The sequence below is a fragment of the Vulpes lagopus genome, chromosome X (assembly GCF_018345385.1).
Source record: "Vulpes lagopus strain Blue_001 chromosome X, ASM1834538v1, whole genome shotgun sequence".
NCBI lineage: Eukaryota > Metazoa > Chordata > Mammalia > Carnivora > Canidae > Vulpes > Vulpes lagopus.
In genome coordinates, this window is record NC_054848.1 from 41,241,907 (window position 1) to 41,257,602 (window position 15,696).

Here is a 15,696-nt window from a genome sequence, read left to right on the forward strand (position 1 = left end):
AATCTGAATGGAAAAGGGGTGATGGGAAATGGAGGTTATATGACATCCCGGTAAGCCAAACTTTTGTCTCTCTCTTTATAGGCAAAGAAACAATAAATAAATGTTGAAGCATGTTGGCATCCCCGCACCTAGGAAATTTTCTCTGTCTTTCCCATTTCACCATGTGCCAACCCGTGAATCCTCTCCACAAAAGTAGAAAAGAATGAAATAGTTTTATTATCGAATAAACATTAAACCAAACTGCATGGGATGCCTGGGTGGCTCAGCGGTTGAGCATCTGCCTTTGGCTCAGGTAGTGATCCCGGGATCCTGGGATCGAGTCCCGCATCAAGCTCCCTGCGGGGAGCCTGCTTCTCCCTCTGCCTATGTCTCTGTCTCTCCATCTCTCTCTCTCTCTCTCTCTGTCTCTCATGAATAAATAAATCTTTAAAAAAAAACTGCAATGCGCAACTCAAGCAATGCGGTGAATAACTTTCAAAGACAGAAGGAAACCTCACCTTTTTATATAGCCAGGCAGATATGACCTGTTACATACATGTTCTCAAGAACAATAACTCGTCCTCAAGTGAGAGAACCTGGCAGCACCATTTGCCAAACGTAGTTCATCTCAAGTTAACCTGGAGATTGGGGGTAGCCACCTGCCTTTACCCAAAGGAAAAATAAAACACTGATTTCTTTGACAAGCAGGTTAACAAATTGGAGCCCGGAGCCTAGGTCAAATTCCTACGGAGACAAGGAGATAAGGGAGCTAGACTCCTTTATGTTTACATTTCAAAGAGATGACTCCAAGGCACTTAAGAACAACATTCCAGGGTAGTAAAACTGGCAGGAGGCCTATTTAGCTTTTTACAAGATTTACATCCATCTGGAAGGGACAGAGAATACATTTTTACAAGTTTTCTAAAGGAAAATGCCCTAAGAAAAGGGAGGGTGGAAAGCCTCGTTCACTTTTGACATCGGAGGAAATTCAACTTCTGAAAATTTTGTTTTTACGCTACAGGACCTTCACACGTTTCCCTGCTCTGTGCCCCCCTTCCCTCGCCTGTTCACCTGGTCATCTAGGACTAATCGCTCAAAATCCTTACCAGCCCCATTCCTACAGTAAGCTGCCCAGAACAGCAGGCCGGACACTCCTGGAGCCAGACGGACACTCCAGCCGCAGCCCCACCAGAGACCAGCTGTTATCAAAAGCTATGACTACAAGTTTCTTAGAACTGGAAAACGTTGCAGTTATGTGGTCTGATTCCAACTCATTTCAAATACGGTAAAACCGAGACACGGGAAAATCCCTAATGGGTACCTAGGCCTTCGGGTCACTGGCCAGAAAAGGGCACTTAAGGATTCCCCGTCCAGATTCAGGAATCCCGAAAGTCAGCTCCCAGTGACTGAAAAAAATGCGCTTTCTTCCAGCACGGCACGACGGGGGTTAAAGTCCACAGCGCGCAGGTTTCCACCCGACTGCGCCTGCGCGAGTCCGGACGTGCGAATTTGCCTCAGAGCCTGACGTTTCGGGCAGCCCCTCCTGATCCGGAACACGACCCACATTCCGCCGGTCCTCCTTTGACAGGCGTGACCCTAACCAATAAGGATGGAGGGCTGAATCCGGCGGAGCCAATGGTGAAAGTCCGAGGGGCGGCGGAGGCGGACTCTGCGAGGAAACAAGAAGACAGGCCCAAGATGGAGGCGGCGGTGGCCGTAGCGGCGTGACAGGTGAGGGCGGGCCCTGCGGGGTTAGGTTTCTGGAGCGACCGTCGGGCGCGGGCTGGGAGCCGGGACTGAAAGCTTAGCTCCAGGATGGCTTCGCTTGGGCCCCGGCGCCCCCCGCCCGGAACCGAAGAAATGGTTTGACCTGGGGCGAGACCATCGTCGACAGCGGGGGTGGGGGGGGGTAGACAGGAATAGGGGTGCAAGGCTGCGGGGGATGGTTTCGCCCGTCGCGTGTGGCAGTGCGACTGCGCAGAGTTGGCAGGCCCTCGGTAGGCGGGGCCGGGCTGAATGGGACGTGGGCTGTGGTGCGGTGCCCGGACTCAACCTACACCTCCTTGAGGTCTCTTGATGACCCTTCCTTGTGGGCAATGGGGAGTGCGTGGAGACGTGGTTCAATCAATCGCCCTCCTCCTTCTGGATGAGTGTCTGATCCGCTAGGAGAATGTTTGAGGATTCCCCCATGACTCCTCTTTATTCCTCCCCAGCCTCCTTCTGTTATCACCAGTAACATGTCTGTGACCCTTTTCATTAGATCTTGGACCCCTCCACCCCCGCTTTAAAACCTGTTGATCTCACCTCGACAGTGTTTGGTAATGCAGCATTACCCTCCGTCCCCCCAAGACAATGTCTAGTGATCTCCTGTTACCCACTTTTCTCCCCATTACAGTGCCTTCAGCACAGTTCCTGCTAAGCCCTATGGAGTCCCCATCACAGTCTGGTGACTGTCCTTAGCCACCTAACAGTGTTTGAGAGCCTACTATCGTTACAGGCCAGGCCAGGGCTTAGGGATTCCTGCAAGAGCACTGCTTGGTCCTAATTCCCATTCCCCCCCACCAGCCAAGGGCAGTATCTGCTGATCTTCCATTTCTTTCCCATCCTCCCGTCTGTGACTCCTCCCTCACCACGGTATCTGGTAACCACTTTACTCCATTCAAAAGCCAGGACAGCCTGTTCATGCCCTTTATGTACCCGACACACCCCATTGCAGTGTGGTTTGACTTCCTTGTTAGCCCCCAGCAGAGACTCAGTACTCCTGGACCTTCCAGAACAGCGTGTGCTGCCTCTCCTTGTGTCCTTACTACCCCCTCCTCCACCCCTACCCTCTGCAGTGAATCCTAGACCTTGGCCCTTAAGAGTGAGACAAACAACAGGAGAGGCTGAGCAGAGGGGAGCTGGATGAGTTCAAGGTGTCTGCAACATCCCTTGGCTGTTGTGTGTAGATGAGGCAACGGGGTGATGTGGAGCCTGGAGATGGAGGGGGTTGTTTTTGTCCCTGCCACTTTGCTTCCAGACTATTTTTATTGGCTCTCTGAATTCCTCCTGTGTTCTAGGAGCCCCATGGCACCTGCTCAGCCCCGCCTCGGCCGGTCTTGACAAAGTCCTAGGCTCCATGGAGCCACCACGGGGCCCCCCTGCCAACGGGGCCGAGCCATCCCGGGCAGTGGGCACTGTCAAAGTATACCTGCCCAACAAGCAACGCACCGTGGTGAGTCTGACTGGGGCAAAATGGGCAGGGGATGGGCATGAACCCAGTTGTAAGTCTTGGATCTGAATGGGGACTAGGGGTGGGAGGAGGCTTTTTACAGAGGCTTGGGAAAGTTGGCTGGGGCCCGTGTTGGGCACTGTCCCAGCCATCCTCACACATGCGTGCACACACAGGTGACTGTCCGGGATGGCATGAGTGTCTACGACTCTCTTGACAAGGCCCTCAAGGTACGGGGTCTCAATCAGGATTGCTGTGTGGTCTACCGGCTCATTGAGGGGTAAGTGTGCTCCCTCCCCCACTTCACTGCCCTCCCCTGGGTGCTCAGCCTCCCGTCCTCTCCTCAGAGGCATCTGACTCCTTCCCTCTGTGGTGCAGTTTCCGTTAGTTTTCCCTTGAGTTCAGTGAATCCATGGGTGCATGTAGCTTTTGTTCCATAACTTCAGTAGCTCATTGGCCTTCGAGGTCAGCAGCTTATCGAGGCCAAGCTTACCTTGGGCCTCAGGTCCTTGCCCTGTTCCCACATCTCATACCAGAGTTTGTCTGTGTTCTTTCATGATGTCATCCATTTGCCAACTCTCTGCACCCTGTTTCCTCATTCTCGGTCTGCCGAGCTGCGCTACGCTGGCCTTCCATTTATTCCTCTGTCCTGGGCTTCCTTAATTGTTCTGATCACCTCACATGTTGCTTCTTTATTCATCATCTCTGTGCCACATCAGCCACTTTTTTAGGGGCTTGCTTAGCACTTCTGAGATTTCATTATATATTCACTGTCTCATTTGCTCCTCACCTTGTGGTTATGAGCATGGACTCTTCATGCTGGCCAGGCACTCCCAATCCTGTGTGGCCTTGGGCAAGTCACTGTATCCCTCTGAGCCCCAGATTCCTCATCCGTAAAATGGGAGCAAGGATAGTAATGAGTTCCTAGAGTTGCCATGCTGAAAATTAAACATGTCAGATATTATTCCATGGATGATAGGTGTGAAGGGACTTTTGGGGGTTCCGTGCCTCCCATCATCCCTGTCCACCCTCTCACCAACTCCTTTCCATGCCCCCTACAGGCGAAAGACAGTCACTGCCTGGGACACAGCCATTGCCCCCCTGGATGGAGAGGAGCTCATTGTAGAGGTCCTTGAAGACGTCCCACTGACCATGCACAATTTTGTGAGTGTGGGGTGGATAGTCGGGGCAGACTGTGAGCCTGGGGCGGGTTTGTCCTTGACCAGGCCTCAATCTTCCCTGCTCTGTGGCAGCAGGTACGGAAGACGTTCTTCAGCCTGGCATTCTGCGACTTCTGCCTTAAGTTTCTGTTCCATGGCTTCCGCTGCCAAACCTGTGGCTACAAGTTCCACCAGCATTGTTCCTCCAAGGTCCCCACAGTCTGTGTTGACATGAGTACCAACTGCCGACAGTGAGCCTGGCCTGGGGTGGGCAGGGGAATGGGGAGAACAGAAGCTACAAGGTTCTTACAGACGGCTGACCCTTGTCCTCTTACTGTATACCCTTAATGCCCTCAAGGTTTTACCACAGTGTCCAGGATTTGTCCGGAGGCTCCAGACAGCATGAAGCTCCCTCAAACCGCCCCCTGAATGAGCCGCTAACCCCTCAGGGTCCCAGGTAGGGATGCCTTAGCTGAAGGCCTGTTGTCAGGAGAAAAAAATCTGGAGGCCCTTGTAGACCACAAGCCATACTTCATTCATTTGTTTATTTGACAAACGTTTATTGAGCACCTACAGGTGTGGAGCTGTGGGACCTTCAGCAAGTCACCTAATCTCTCTGGGCCTTAGTGTTTTCATCTACAAAGAGGGAATAATAATACTTTTTACCATAAAAGATTCTGATGAGAATTTAAATGTGTTAAGGCATATCCAGTGCTTAGAACAAGATCTGGTACAGAATAAGAAGTCTTGGGAAGCCTGGGTGGCTCAGCGGTTTAGCACCGCCTTCAGCCCAGGGTGTGATCCTGGAGTCCTGGGATCGAGTCCCATGTTGGGCTCCCTGCATGGAGCCTGCTTCTCCCTCTGCCTGTGTCTCTGCCTCTCTCAATCTCTCTCTCTCTCAATCTCTTTCTCTCTCTGTGTGTGTCTCTCATGAGTAAGTAAATAAAATCTTTAAAAAAAAATAAAATAAAAACTAAATAACTGATTTACGAAAAAAAACAAGAAGTCTTTATTAATTACAAATACATGTATATATATGTGTGTATCTAACTATTTCATTAATTCTTACAGTACAACCATGCTCAAGCCTTTCCATTTTGAAATACATATTATCATAAATTCCCTTTTACGTTTCCTTTATGTTAAGTATTATAATACTGTAGTATTTCTATGTTAAAGTATATTATTGTCCTAAGATAGTATAAATGCATTATAAAATATGCATTTTATTTGTCTATCATAGAATATCTGTATTTACATAATACACAATGTTAAGGGACGCCCAGGTGGCTCAGCGGTTGAGTGCCTGCCTTTGGCCCAGGGCGTGATCCTGGAGCCCCGAGGTTAAGTCCCACATCGGGCTCCCTGCATGGGCCTGCTTCTCTCTCTGCCTCTCTCTCTCTCTCTCTGTGTGTCTCATGAATAAATAAAATCTTAAAAAAAATCCTGCCCCTGTGACAGTTTAAAAAAAAATACACAATGTTAATACATCGTGTTCTATTTACACTACTTTTATATAATGTAAAACACATTTTTATGTAATATAAAATAGTAAAGTTAGGGCATTGTCACTTTTAATTATGGGTATATGTGGATTAATTATTTATGAATTTAATTTCAAGATAGTGAAAGGGACATTTAAAAATACATTTGTGACATTACAATAAATATATATAGCATATATATTTATATATTAACATGTGCATCTATGTATAACATATATAGTTGACCCTTGAACAACATGGGCTTGAACTGCGTGGGTCCACTCTCATATGGATTTTTTACATGCAGTACTATATTTTCTTCTTTTTAAAAGATTTTTATTTATTTGAGAGAGAGAGAGTGCCCGCATGAGCATGCACAAGGAGGGGCAGGGGCAGGAGAAGCAGATTCTCTGCTAAGCAGGGATTCAGATGCAAGGCTTGATCTCAGGACCCCAGGATCATGACCTGAGCTGAAGGCAGACACTTGACTGACTGAGCCACCCAAAATGTATTTTCTCTTATGATTTTATTAAAAATATTTATTTTTTCTAACTTTATTGTAAGGATACAGTATATAATACATAGAACATACAAAATATGAGTTCATTGATTGTTTATGTTATCAGTAAGGCTTCTAATCAACAGTAGGCTCTTAGTAGCTAAGTTTTTGGGGATTCAGAAGTTACACGCGGCTGTTCAGCTGGGCAGGGGATTGGTGGTGCCCCTAATCCCTGCATCGTTCAAGGATTAAGTGTATAATGTTATAATATGCATATTTGGAGCCATTGGTGTTTTAATACAGATAACGTGTTGTATGTTATATAACAATATATTTGAATAGCATATGTAGTTATATATTACTTCCCCCCCCCCCGCTATATAGCTTGCTATTCTTCCTTTAGGTCTTTTTTTTTTTTTTAAGATTTATTTATTTATGATAGAGAGAGAGAGAGAGAGAGAGAGAGAGAGAGGCAGAGACACAGGAGGAGGGAGAAGCAGGCTCTATGCTGGGAGCCTGACGTGGGACTCGATCCCGGGACTCCAGGATCGCGCCCTGGGCCAAAGGCAGGCGCCAAACTGCTGAGCCACTCAGGGATCCCCCCTTTAGGTCTTTTTAAAAATTAATTGATTATTAAAGATTTTATTTATTAGAGCACGCATGTGAGAGAGTTGAACACGAGGGAGGGAGGCGCAGAGGGAGAAGCAGACTCCCTGCAGAGCAGTGGGCCCAAGTGAGACTCAATTCCAGGATCCTGGGGCCATGATCTGAGCTGAAGGCAGACGCTTAACCAACTGAGCCACTCAGGCTCAGTGAAGACCTCCTTTGGGTCTTCACCCCAGTGTCCCCTCAGAGAAGCCTTTCTACACCTTGCCCAGGACACTTTTTGTCTCCATGTTGCTCTGTTTCTTTATCACACCTGTCACCAAGGGACATGTTAAATGTTTGTTTTTTTATGGCGCTCTCTTCTTAACTGGAACATCAGCCCCACAAGGGCAGGAACTTTTATTCATTTTGCCCACAGTTTTATTTCCACGACCTTGGGTGGTCTCTGCCACAGGGCAGGCACTCAGTAAGGGTTTCTTGAGGAGATGAATAACAGCAATGACAGTAGATAGTTACTGTGAGCTACATGTACATTTACTGGGGTGGGGGGCGGCTTTACTTGTTCTCTTGTTTGTTCGACAGTGATCTCACAGCCTTTCCTCTGCCAGCTCCTGCACCCAGCACCGCGACCCTGAGCACTTTCCCTTCCCTGCCCCTGCCAACACCCCACTCCAGCGCATCCGCTCCACATCCACTCCCAACGTCCATATGGTCAGCACCACAGCCCCCATGGACTCCAGCCTCATCCAGGTCGGTGTGGAGGGGGTCGGTCAGAGAAGGCACTGGGCAGAGGGGAGACCATGCCTCTTGGCTCCCGTGTCCTCTCTCTGACTCCTGTCCCTCTTCTTCCAGCTCACTGCCCAGAGTTTTAGCACCGATGGTGAGCCCACCGCCCCCTGGCCATGCCCCATGCCCCCTCACCCCGCCCCGCTTGCCTCCACTCACATCCCCTCCACCATTGCAGCTGCTGGTAGTAGAGGTGGTGGTGATGGAGCCCCTCGGGGGAGCCCCAGCCCGGCCAGCGTGTCCTCGGGGAGGAAGTCCCCACATTCCAAGTCCCCGTCAGAGCAGCGGGAGCGGAAGTCCGTGGCTGATGACAAGAAGAAAGTGGTAAGCTCCGGGGGAGCCTTGGGTGGGGGTGCCCCAGGCTGAGTGATGAGGGAAGTGGGCAGGCTCCTGAAATGCTGCCCATGTGGCCCACAGAAGAATCTGGGTTACCGGGACTCCGGCTATTACTGGGAGGTGCCACCCAGTGAGGTGCAGCTGCTGAAGAGGATTGGGACGGGCTCATTTGGCACTGTGTTTCGCGGGCGGTGGCATGGCGATGTGGCTGTGAAGGTGCTCAAGGTGGCCCAGCCCACAGCTGAGCAGGCCCAGGCCTTCAAGAATGAGATGCAGGTGCTCAGGTGAGATGGCTTGGGTGCGCATGCATGGGTGGGGGTGAGTGGGGGATGGGGGCCAGGCAAGGCGATGCTCTGGGCACTTCCTGCACGTCACCCACGCCTGTGTTGTGTTAGAACCATCACTGTAAGCCGTTTCTCAATCAGGGATATTCCTTTCCTCTCTGGGAAATGGGTATGTGGTGAGGCCCTCTGATGATATTGTTTGTGTTTGGGTTGATATTAGTATCAGTTAATGTCTCCGCCTCCAAAACGTGGGTTTTCTCATTTGCCTGCTGCGAAATGGGTATGACCCAAGGACAACAGCCTTACTGTGTGCATTTAATATTAATCGCATGATGTAAACCTCATTGCCAGGAAGGCTCATGTCCTGCCTTCTCCTCTGCTCATATTGCATCATTAGTATTAGGTTTATCGTGTTGGATTCCTGTTACTAGTTACAGCAGTGCCATAATTTAAAGAGCAGTGTTACTTAACTTAATGTAGTCATTCTGTGATTAATGATTGTAGTTGCTCTATTTAATATATCATTAGTATATATTAGTTAATTTGCACTGAGAAACCCTGGTGTGCCTTTTCTGCCACTCTAGTTACTGCCACTCCTGGGGTTGCTGACATGGACTTTCCCTCTGACAAATGGGCACAGTTACATTACAGAGTTGATGTTACCATAATTTCTTGTGCTATTTTAATATCTATCCTCATTATGGATGCCGCAGTAAGAACACTTTTATTCTGTTCCTCTCTGTGAAATTATTTGAGCACGCTCTTAGTTTGTATTGTATTATGTATTAATATTTTAGCTGTAATCTGACCACCATGAAGAACGCGCATGTCCTCTGTTATCCACTCTGACATGAGCAAAATTGCAGAGCATTGTTAGTGTTGTTTGCATTTGCGTTATCATTATAACTGCAGTTACTACTTCTCCAAGGAGGGAGGGTTCTCTTCTAAACCAGAGGTGATCTGTTCATCCGTGACAGCATTTCTGTCACCTAGACTCAGGTATCCAGCAGCAATAACAAGGACAGTGACATTTTCAGGGTGCTTACCTGTGTTAGGTACTGTTCTAAGCACCTTACAGATTACTTACTAACTGTTCTTCCCAACATCCCCATAAGGTAGTTAATATCATTATCACGGTTTTGAAGTTGAGGAACATGAGGCCCAGAGAGGTTAAGTGACCTCTCTGAGGTTGCACAGTGAGTACCTGAGGAAGCCTGGATTGGAACACAGGATCAGATCTGAGTCCTAACTCCACAAGGCTCTTGCAGTGATTAACAGGATACAGTCACATGTCACTGGTGTTTTTACTGGCGTCTGTTGGTATTCTGTATCAGTTGGCATTCCACTTTCTTGTCTGTAAAATGGTCACAGGCCCAGATCATGGTCAAGGTCAGAGGTTGGCAGGGGTCGATGATAGAGAGAGCCACTGGTTGGTAGAGGGGTAGGGGACAGTAGTCTTTCCCTCTTGCTTTTGTTGGGAGACTTGGATGAAGAAGCTCGGGACAGGAGCCCCGGGACGGAATCACAGCCCATCAAACATATTTCACAGATGCATTGAACTATGTCTCAGGGCCATAGTCTGGCCCTGAGCCTCCTAAAAGACAAGGTGGAAATGATGACAGAAGGTAGCAGTGAACAGTACCATTCCTAATGCTCAGAAAGTGACGGTTGTTCCTTTTCTTTCCTGCCCTGGTACCACCCTCCATGCCTACAGGAAGACACGTCATGTCAACATCTTGCTGTTCATGGGTTTCATGACCCGGCCAGGATTTGCCATCATCACACAGTGGTGTGAGGGCTCCAGCCTCTACCACCACCTGCATGTGGCCGACACACGCTTCGACATGGTCCAGCTCATTGATGTGGCCCGACAGACTGCCCAGGGCATGGAGTGAGCCTCCCAGCCTAGGAACAAAGGGAGGGGGTGGGGAAAGGAGGTAACCCCCAGCCAATTTTCCCTTTGCTTTCACCCCCACAGCTACCTCCATGCCAAGAACATCATCCACCGAGATCTCAAGTCTAACAGTATCTGCCTGTCACTGTCTAAGGGCTTGGCGGGGGGGGGGGGTGAAGGCCTTCTGGGGATGCATGGAGAGGGGCATGTGTCAAGTGAGTCCCTACCCAAGTCAAGAATGTAGCTAGTTTGTGTGATACTGGGGGGCTTCTGGTCAGGGTCCGAGGCACGACTGGTATGGGGGCATCAATGGGAACCTCTCAGTCAGGATGGGAGATGGGGTTATTGGAGCTCCTGTAGTGGCCCTTGACCCTGGTGGACATCTTCCTACATGAGGGGCTCACAGTGAAGATTGGTGATTTTGGCCTGGCCACGGTGAAGACGCGGTGGAGTGGGGCCCAGCCCTTGGAGCAGCCCTCAGGCTCTGTACTGTGGATGGTGAGTTGGGCTGGCCTGGGGCCATATAGATAGTGTGGGTTGCTGGGCTGGGATGTGGGGAGCCAAGCAGGGATGGGGTAGCTCATGCCAGATGTGGGTGTCTAGACTGCTCATGTTCTATCTCATGTGGATGCTCATGAGATGCTACATGTATCCAGTGTAGCTGGTGGGATCTGGGACTAGGGCCAGCCATTGGCTGACCTCCATGGTCCTCTTGCCTGTTCTGGTGTGCCCTATTTTGAAGGCAGCTGAGGTGATCCGTATGCAGGACCCGAACCCCTACAGCTTCCAATCGGATGTCTACGCCTATGGGGTTGTGCTCTATGAGCTCATGACCGGCTCACTGCCTTACAGCCACATTGGCAGCCGTGACCAGGTGAGCCCCCCACCTTACCCGCAATCTCCTAGGCAAAGGAATCCCTTCAGCCTCCAAACCCCAGATTTCCTCATTTGTAAAGACCAAGAATGCCACACTTCCCCCAGAAACCCAAAGTCTTCAGGGCTGAGGACTCCCAGAATCCTCTGGTCTTCCCTACCTAGGATCCCCTCCTTCCCTACACATCTCCAATCTTCTGGGTCCTTGAAGTCCAGAATCTCCTGAATCCTCTATACCTAGAATCCACCATGGCCCCCAAACACCCAGAAGTCCCCTGGAACCTGTAGGTACCTACAGTCCCGTGGCCTGGGTACTCAAAATCCCCCAAGTCCCAAAGGCCAGAATCCCATTTCTCCCAGTAACACAAGTCATTTGTGCTTCTGGAATACTTACAGATACCAACAGTTATTCAGGCCTTGGGCATCTGGCAGGCTTTGGGGGCCCAGGAACCCATGATACTCTAGGTCCCAGACTCTCAGAGTTCTCCAGGTTTAAGGCATCGGCTCTTGCAGGCCCTCAGAAACCTGGGACACTAGGCTCCAAGCACCGAGCACTCACAGTCCTACAGACCACATGGAACCCATAGTTATCTAGGCCCCCAACCGCTACAGAAATATAGGCTCTGGAGGTTTAGACCCCTTGAGCTCTTTCTGGACCCAGAATTTCATATTTCCCCTGACTTTGGTACTTTCTAGGCTGATAAGTCTCCTTGAAACCTGTAAGGGCAGGGATACTTATAATTCTTTACTGCTCCCAAACTTAAATCCCTCTGTTCTGCAAGTAGAGCATCCTTGTCCTTAGAAACCCAGAGTCCTTGGATCCACAAGTTCCCCATGATCTTCCAAACCCCAATACCCAGAGTACCCTAGTTTCCCCAAGAAGGAGCCTCCAAAGCCCCTTGAGACCCAGAATTCCCTCAGCCTCCCAGCCCAGGCCCCCAGATCACACCATTCCTGCCCCTCCAGATTATCTTTATGGTGGGCCGTGGTTATCTGTCCCCGGACCTCAGCAAAATCTCCAGCAACTGCCCCAAGGCCATGCGGCGCCTGCTGTCTGACTGCCTCAAGTTCCAGCGGGAGGAACGTCCCCTCTTCCCCCAGGTGAGCCAGGTTGGTGGGCTGGGCACACCGGGGAGGGTGAGTCTGAGGAGGAGGAAGACTCCCAGGTGTCAGTGGGAATTGTACATGTTCAAGGCTCAGCAGTGTACGATGTGTATGTGCAGGCACACTTCCCCTTTAGGCTGGGGTATGTGGGTGTTGGGGTGCCCGTGTGGCTCTGGACACCCCTCCTAACCTACCCCTGCCCCTAGATCCTGGCCGCGATTGAGCTGCTGCAGCGGTCACTCCCCAAGATTGAGCGGAGTGCCTCCGAACCCTCCTTGCACCGCACCCAGGCTGATGAGTTGCCCGCCTGCCTACTCAGCGCAGCCCGCCTTGTGCCTTAGGCCCTGCCCCCAGTCACCAGGGAACCAGTCTCAGCCTGCCATGCCAAGGAGCCCTGCCCACCAATCAATGTTCTGTCTCTGCCCTGATACTGCCTCAGGATCCCCCATACCCATCCTGGGAGATGGAGGTGTCCCCATGTGCTTTTCCAGTTCCTCTGGAAGCAGGGGGCCCCCAAAGACCGAGACCCCTGCTTCCTCCATAATTTGGTTTCCACTTGGCTTTGTGGATAACTTCTAAATCTGGGAGCTCCTCTATCTCCAAGCTGGGCTTTGTGGCAGGGATTCCACTCAGAACCTCTCTGGAATTTGTGCCTGATGTGCCTTCCACTGGATCTTGGGGTCCCCAGCACCCCGTATGGATTTGGGGGGGTCCCCTCTGTGTCTTCCCTACCATTCAAGGACTCCCCTCTTCACCAAGAAGTACAGAATTCTGCTGGGCCTTTGCTTGTTTATTTTGCTTCCCGACTCTTCTCATGGGGTTCAGAGCCGCTGAAGGGTGGGAGTGAGTCCAGGCAAGGAGTGGTGGTGGGGGGGAATGCGGACCACACAAACAGCGCCACTGCACGCATCACCACAGGCGGCACGATGAACGAAGACCACATATGCCAAGCACGGCACAAGAGGAGGCCACGTCAGTCACAGACACAGACATCACGGCAAAGGTGGGGAAGTGGAGGACCCCTGGCCCTCCATGTGCAAAGGAGTCTGGGAGGATGGGTGGAGTTTGCATATTTAAAGATAGCTGTCAGAGGCAGGAAAGTGGGAGTGTGGGTCCCTGGGGAACAGAAGAGTCCTAGCCCTAGGAGGGCCTCCCAATGTGTTGAATGGGATTGGGGCCAGTTAGGAGAAATCCTTGGGCTGGATAGTGGCATCTGAAGAGGTGGATCTCTAGAGATGAGAGATCCATGGAAAGGGGTGCCAAGGCCGGGGTTTCTTAAGGATTTTGGAAATTCTGATGGGGAACAAGACGAACTTGAGAGATCTGGGACCAGGAGTATGGTTTTCCAAGAATTTCAGGGCTCTAGGAGGGGACTCAGCAGTGTTAGGGCCAGAACACGTTCCCTGGTGTTAGGGAGCTTCTGGGGAGGAAAGTGCATTCTCGAAGTGGAGGGGAGCCAGGAATAGAGAGAGGTCTTTAGGGATTTGGAGGTTCTAAAACTGAAAAGTTTTGAGGTCGCCAGGAGTGGGTTTTTAAAAGGACTCAGGAATTCCAAAAGTGAGAACTGGATTTAGGACCAGGAGTGAGGTCTCCCCAGGGACTTGGGCATTCTGCGGAATGAGAAGAGGGATCTTGGTGGACCAGGAGAGGGCTTCTCAAGGGATTTTGAGACTCAAAAAGTGAGAAATGGATTCAGGGCCCAGAGAGGGGTTGCCCAGGAGGAATTAAGGGTTCTCAGGGTGGGGTGTCAGTCGGAGAAGAGGCTGGCGAAAGACTTCCTCAGGCTGCGGATGGTCTCAGCTTTCACCTCGTCCTGGCTAAGGCTGGGCCTGGGCGGGGCTGGCTCTGGAAGGTTGAAGGCATTGGTCAGAGACTGGGATTTGCTAGAGAGAGACAAGGTGGAGGCATGGGAGGAAGGGGAGGGGAGGAAGGGAGGAAGGGGAGAGAAACACAATGTTACCCCAGGCCCGGCCCAGCCCTGCCCCACTAGTCCTGGGGCTGTGCCTGTGACCCTCCCACCCATCATCACAGGCGTGGACCCTAATGGATTTTCAGGTGGAGTGGGGAGCCCTAGGCCAGGCTGGGAGGACTTGGATGAAGCCTGGCCTTAGTGGGAAGAGTCCTGGGCAGAACCTCTCTCTTCACATTCTAGGCTAGACTAGGAGGAGTCGGATGTGCAGGTGAAGATGGGCAGGGAGCTTTCCAGTGTGGGTGAGGAGTCCGAGAGGGAGCACGGTAGGGTCTGTACCTAGGACAGGGCCCAGGACAAGATGGCGTGCAGTGGGGGCCAAGTCCAAGAGGAAGCAGTTGGATATGGCAGGGAGGACTTTTGAGCTAAGGTAGGGGGAGGCCTGGAGTGGACCAGAAGAGGTAGAGGGGACAGTGTAATGGTTTGGGAGGAGACTGGGGTGGCCCAGAATGGAGCCTAGGCTGTAAGGGAAAGCATGAGGACAGCTGGGAAGAGCGTGAAGTGACAGGTGGACTGAATTGGGCCGGGAGGAGTCCGTTTGGGCAGGAGAAGGGTGCGTTTTGCTGGGAAGGTTCCAGAGCAGCAGGGAGGTGCTCACGGAGGGTCAGCAAGGTGCGACCAAGAGGGGTGTGGGAGGGGTCTTTCCCAGGGGCCTACTGGGAGGATTCTGAACTATAAAGGTTTCTCTGGGATTCTAGCACAAATCTTGGATGGAGGGCAGGAGCCTCTGTGAATTGGGGCAGTGGGGGGTGGGGGAGACAGCTTGGAGGAGGGGTCTGCCCAGACTGGAGATCAAGCTCTCGGGACTCCTGCGTGGGATCTGGGTCCGAGGAGACTGGGAGCTGGGGCTGCTCTCCTGGTGTAGGAGTCTGTTTTGTGAGCAGCAAGGCCAGGGCTGCCGTGGGGTCCTCTTACTTGAGCTGGGGGTGTGGGGGTCCCCCGGCAGTGGCAGGTGACGGCACATCCTGGCTGGGTTTCTGGGCCAGCTGTGGCTTGGCGGGTCGTCCGGCAGGGCCTGGGCCGCTGGGCCGTGGCTGCTGCGTGGTGGGTGGCCCAGTACGGGGCATGGGACCCGCCTGGCTGGCCTGGCGTGTGGGGCCGGCAGGGCCTGGGGGTTTCTGGGGTGGGCCCTGGCGCTGCTGACCACTCGGTGGGGCTCCGGAGGCCTTCGGCGGAGCCTGACCAGAGACGGATGTCTGACGAGTAGCCTGGGGGGGGCCCGCCTGGCGCTGGGGAGATGGGGAGGCGGGTGGGCGGGCTGCTGGAGGTGCCCCGGGTCCTCCTGCCACCGGCCGGGATTGGCGGCCTTGAGCCTGGCTCAGTGGCTGGGCCTGGGACACAGGCTGCTGAGGCGCTGATGTGGGACTTGGTAGGCGCTGGGGCAGGGGACTGCCAGCTGGGGGTCCAAGGCCCGAAAGGTGCTGCTGGCCCTGTGGGGGCGGGCGCTGCTGCAACGGGGGTCCCTGGCGTTGGGGGCCTGGGCCTGGCTGTGGAGGGCCACCTGAGGGACA

General features: G+C 52.1%; 2 protein-coding genes across 5 annotated transcripts in view; one reads left to right on the plus strand and one right to left on the minus strand.

Moving 5' to 3' along the window:
* The first annotated feature begins 1,577 nt into the window (after positions 1 to 1,577).
* ARAF (A-Raf proto-oncogene, serine/threonine kinase) lies at positions 1,578 to 12,995 on the plus strand. Of its 3 annotated transcripts, none has more exons than XM_041741521.1 (16): positions 1,578 to 1,710; positions 3,039 to 3,193; positions 3,367 to 3,470; positions 4,252 to 4,354; positions 4,447 to 4,601; positions 4,709 to 4,807; positions 7,548 to 7,689; positions 7,792 to 7,819; positions 7,904 to 8,049; positions 8,143 to 8,345; positions 10,060 to 10,236; positions 10,324 to 10,370; positions 10,619 to 10,737; positions 10,982 to 11,113; positions 12,079 to 12,213; positions 12,423 to 12,995. In XM_041741521.1, exons 2-16 carry the CDS (start codon positions 3,098 to 3,100, stop codon positions 12,555 to 12,557), a joined length of 1,821 nt encoding a protein of 606 aa, XP_041597455.1. In that variant the 5' UTR covers positions 1,578 to 1,710; positions 3,039 to 3,097; the 3' UTR covers positions 12,558 to 12,995. The 3 variants fall into 3 exon arrangements, with proteins under 3 accessions (XP_041597455.1, XP_041597457.1, XP_041597456.1); XM_041741522.1 differs by lacking the exon at positions 1,578 to 1,710 and adding an exon at positions 1,820 to 1,842; XM_041741523.1 differs by lacking the exons at positions 7,548 to 7,689; positions 7,792 to 7,819; positions 7,904 to 8,049; ... (5 more) ...; positions 12,079 to 12,213; positions 12,423 to 12,995 and having other exon boundaries at positions 4,709 to 4,811.
* SYN1 (synapsin I) overlaps positions 12,992 to 15,696 on the minus strand; it is a 50,450-nt gene continuing 47,745 nt past the window's right edge. The window contains exons 12-13 of one of the 2 annotated variants that reach the window (XM_041741519.1): positions 15,101 to 15,686; positions 12,992 to 14,061 (exon numbers count right to left, since the gene is read on the minus strand). In XM_041741519.1, coding sequence (XP_041597453.1) covers positions 14,034 to 14,061; positions 15,101 to 15,686 — 614 coding nt within the window. In that variant the 3' untranslated portion in view covers positions 12,992 to 14,033. Of the gene's footprint in view, positions 14,100 to 15,100; positions 15,687 to 15,696 lie in introns of both variants that reach the window. The other variant, XM_041741518.1, reaches the window with a different exon arrangement.